This window comes from Trypanosoma conorhini (assembly GCF_003719485.1).
Source record: "Trypanosoma conorhini strain 025E chromosome Unknown Tco_14.4_contig_00870, whole genome shotgun sequence".
NCBI classification, from domain to species: Eukaryota; Euglenozoa; class Kinetoplastea; order Trypanosomatida; family Trypanosomatidae; genus Trypanosoma; species Trypanosoma conorhini.
The window spans coordinates 1,439-4,389 of record NW_021704960.1 but is presented as its reverse complement, the minus strand read 5'-3'; the positions used below and the strand labels follow the sequence as shown (position 1 = coordinate 4,389).

At 64.0% G+C, this 2,951-nt stretch overlaps 3 protein-coding genes across 3 annotated transcripts in view, besides 3 other annotated features; all 3 read left to right on the top strand.

The window, feature by feature from the left end:
• Positions 1–432, top strand: part of Tco025E_08770 (alpha-tubulin) — a gene marked incomplete at both ends in the record, with an annotated part of 1,539 nt that extends 1,107 nt beyond the window's left edge. The window contains one exon of the mRNA XM_029375613.1: positions 1–432. This exon is cut by the window's left edge and continues 1,107 nt beyond it. Coding sequence (XP_029224278.1) covers positions 1–432 — 432 coding nt within the window.
• Positions 433–451: 19 nt separating this feature from the next.
• On the top strand, positions 452–1,201 carry Tco025E_08769 (alpha tubulin; the record flags this gene model as incomplete). The annotated part of the gene is made up of 1 exon (XM_029375612.1): positions 452–1,201. One exon carries the CDS (start codon positions 452–454, stop codon positions 1,199–1,201), a length of 750 nt encoding a protein of 249 aa, XP_029224277.1.
• A 122-nt stretch (positions 1,202–1,323) lies between these two features.
• Positions 1,324–1,358: a microsatellite.
• Positions 1,359–1,405: 47 nt separating this feature from the next.
• Positions 1,406–1,429: a microsatellite.
• A 68-nt stretch (positions 1,430–1,497) lies between these two features.
• Positions 1,498–1,580: a microsatellite.
• Positions 1,581–1,851: 271 nt separating this feature from the next.
• Tco025E_08768 (beta-tubulin) overlaps positions 1,852–2,951 on the top strand; it is a gene marked incomplete at both ends in the record, with an annotated part of 1,353 nt that continues 253 nt past the window's right edge. Inside the window, one exon of the mRNA XM_029375611.1 lies at positions 1,852–2,951. This exon is cut by the window's right edge and continues 253 nt beyond it. Coding sequence (XP_029224276.1) covers positions 1,852–2,951 — 1,100 coding nt within the window.

Genomic DNA, 2,951 nt, shown 5'->3' with positions numbered 1-2,951 from the left:
CTTCTCGGAGACCGGCGCGGGCAAGCACGTGCCGCGTGCGGTGTTCCTCGACCTGGAGCCGACGGTGGTGGACGAGATCCGCACCGGCACGTACCGCCAGCTGTTCCACCCCGAGCAGCTGATCTCCGGCAAGGAGGATGCGGCCAACAACTACGCTCGCGGCCACTACACGATCGGCAAGGAGATCGTGGACCTGTGCCTGGACCGCATCCGCAAGCTCGCGGACAACTGCACGGGTCTGCAGGGCTTCCTCGTGTACCACGCCGTGGGCGGTGGCACGGGCTCCGGCCTCGGTGCGCTGCTGCTGGAGCGCCTCTCCGTGGACTACGGCAAGAAGTCCAAGCTGGGCTACACGGTGTACCCGTCCCCGCAGGTCTCGACGGCCGTGGTGGAGCCCTACAACTCGGTGCTCTCGACGCACTCGCTGCTTGAGCACACCGATGTCGCGGCGATGCTTGACAATGAGGCAATTTACGATTTAACCCGACGCAACCTCGACATCGAGCGTCCGACGTACACGAACCTGAACCGCCTCATTGGCCAGGTTGTCTCCTCGCTGACGGCCTCGCTGCGCTTCGACGGTGCGCTGAACGTGGACCTGACGGAGTTCCAGACCAACTTGGTGCCGTACCCGCGCATCCACTTCGTGCTGACGAGCTACGCGCCGGTGATTTCGGCGGAGAAGGCGTACCACGAGCAGCTCTCCGTCTCGGAGATCTCGAACGCGGTGTTCGAGCCCGCGGCGATGATGACGAAGTGCGACCCCCGCCACGGCAAGTACATGGCGTGCTGCCTCATGTACCGCGGCGACGTGGTGCCGAAGGACGTGAACGCTGCCGTCGCAACAATCAAGACGAAGCGCACGATCCAGTTTGTGGACTGGTCGCCCACCGGCTTCAAGTGCGGTATCAACTACCAGCCCCCGACGGTGGTGCCCGGTGGCGACCTCGCCAAGGTCCAGCGTGCGGTGTGCATGATCGCCAACTCGACCGCCATCGCGGAGGTCTTCGCGCGCATCGACCACAAGTTCGACCTCATGTACAGCAAGCGCGCGTTCGTCCACTGGTACGTCGGTGAGGGCATGGAGGAGGGTGAGTTCTCTGAGGCCCGTGAGGATCTCGCCGCCCTGGAGAAGGACTACGAGGAGGTCGGCGCGGAGTCGGCGGACATGGAGGGCGAGGAGGATGTGGAGGAGTACTAGGGAGTGAGCCGCTCCTGCGCCCCTGTTCGTCGTTGGTAGGGTTCGCTTTTATTTATTCTCCCCGCGGGCGCCGGTGTGGTGCGAGGAAGGAAGGAGTGCGCCGCTGTTGGGAGCGGGGTGTGGGAGGAGGAGGAGGAGGAGGAGGAGGGAGGGGAGGGGGGCGGCGCGCCGGAGAGTGACGGCTGCTGGTTGCTGCGTGCCCCCCTCTCTCTCTCTCTCTCTCTCCTCAACCCCCTCATTTTTCTCGGGTTTGTTTTTGTCTTTGTCTTTGTTTCTTCTCCGTGGGCTCTGGGACTCGGCTCCCCCCGCCCCTCGCTCTTTCGCTCTGCCGCCGCCCTCGCCGCCTCCTCCGCCTCCCGCCGCCGCCGGTGCTCCGCCGTGGCGGGCGCGTGGGGGGGGGGGGAAGAAAAAGGAACGTCCCTGCTTTTCCCCCGCCTTTTCCTTCGCTGCTTTGCTTTGCTTTGCCTCGTCGCCCCGCGCGGTGCGTGCGTGTGTGTGTGGCACCGCCCTCGCCGAACGAAAAAAAAAAACGGGTGTTTGCGGGTTGCGCTCGGGGCAGATCGAACTAGTGGACTTGCTCTTTCAGCCAGCGAGCGAAAGACAGTGAGGAAAGAAGAAAAAACAGCAGACATCAAGAGCGATAAGGCCATATGCGCGAGATCGTGTGCGTTCAGGCCGGCCAGTGCGGCAACCAGATCGGCTCGAAGTTCTGGGAGGTGATCAGCGACGAGCACGGCGTGGACCCGACGGGGACGTACCAGGGCGATTCCGACCTCCAGCTGGAGCGCATCAACGTGTACTTCGATGAGGCGACGGGCGGCCGCTACGTGCCGCGCGCGGTGCTCATTGACCTGGAGCCCGGCACGATGGACTCCGTGCGCGCGGGGCCGTACGGGCAGATCTTCCGCCCGGACAACTTCATCTTCGGCCAGTCCGGCGCCGGCAACAACTGGGCCAAGGGCCACTACACGGAGGGCGCGGAGCTGATCGACTCCGTGCTGGACGTTTGCCGCAAGGAGGCGGAGAGCTGCGACTGCCTGCAGGGCTTCCAGATCTGCCACTCCCTCGGCGGAGGCACGGGCTCTGGCATGGGAACGCTGCTCATCTCGAAGCTGCGCGAGGAGTACCCGGACCGCATCATGATGACCTTCTCCATCATCCCGTCCCCCAAGGTGTCCGACACGGTCGTCGAGCCGTACAACACGACGCTGTCTGTGCATCAGCTGGTGGAAAACTCGGACGAATCGATGTGCATTGACAACGAAGCCCTGTATGACATTTGCTTCCGCACGCTGAAGCTGACGACGCCAACGTTCGGCGATCTGAACCACTTGGTGTCCGCCGTGGTCTCCGGTGTGACGTGCTGCCTGCGCTTCCCCGGCCAGCTCAACTCCGACCTGCGCAAGCTGGCGGTGAACCTGGTGCCCTTCCCGCGTCTGCACTTCTTCATGATGGGCTTCGCCCCGCTCACGAGCCGCGGCTCGCAGCAGTACCGCGGCCTGTCCGTGCCTGAGCTGACGCAGCAGATGTTCGATGCGAAGAACATGATGCAGGCGGCCGACCCGCGCCACGGCCGCTACCTGACGGCCTCCGCGCTCTTCCGCGGCCGCATGTCGACGAAGGAGGTGGACGAGCAGATGCTCAACGTGCAGAACAAGAACTCGTCCTACTTCATTGAGTGGATCCCGAACAACATCAAGTCCTCCATCTGCGACATCCCGCCCAAGGGCCTCAAGATGGCCGTCACCTT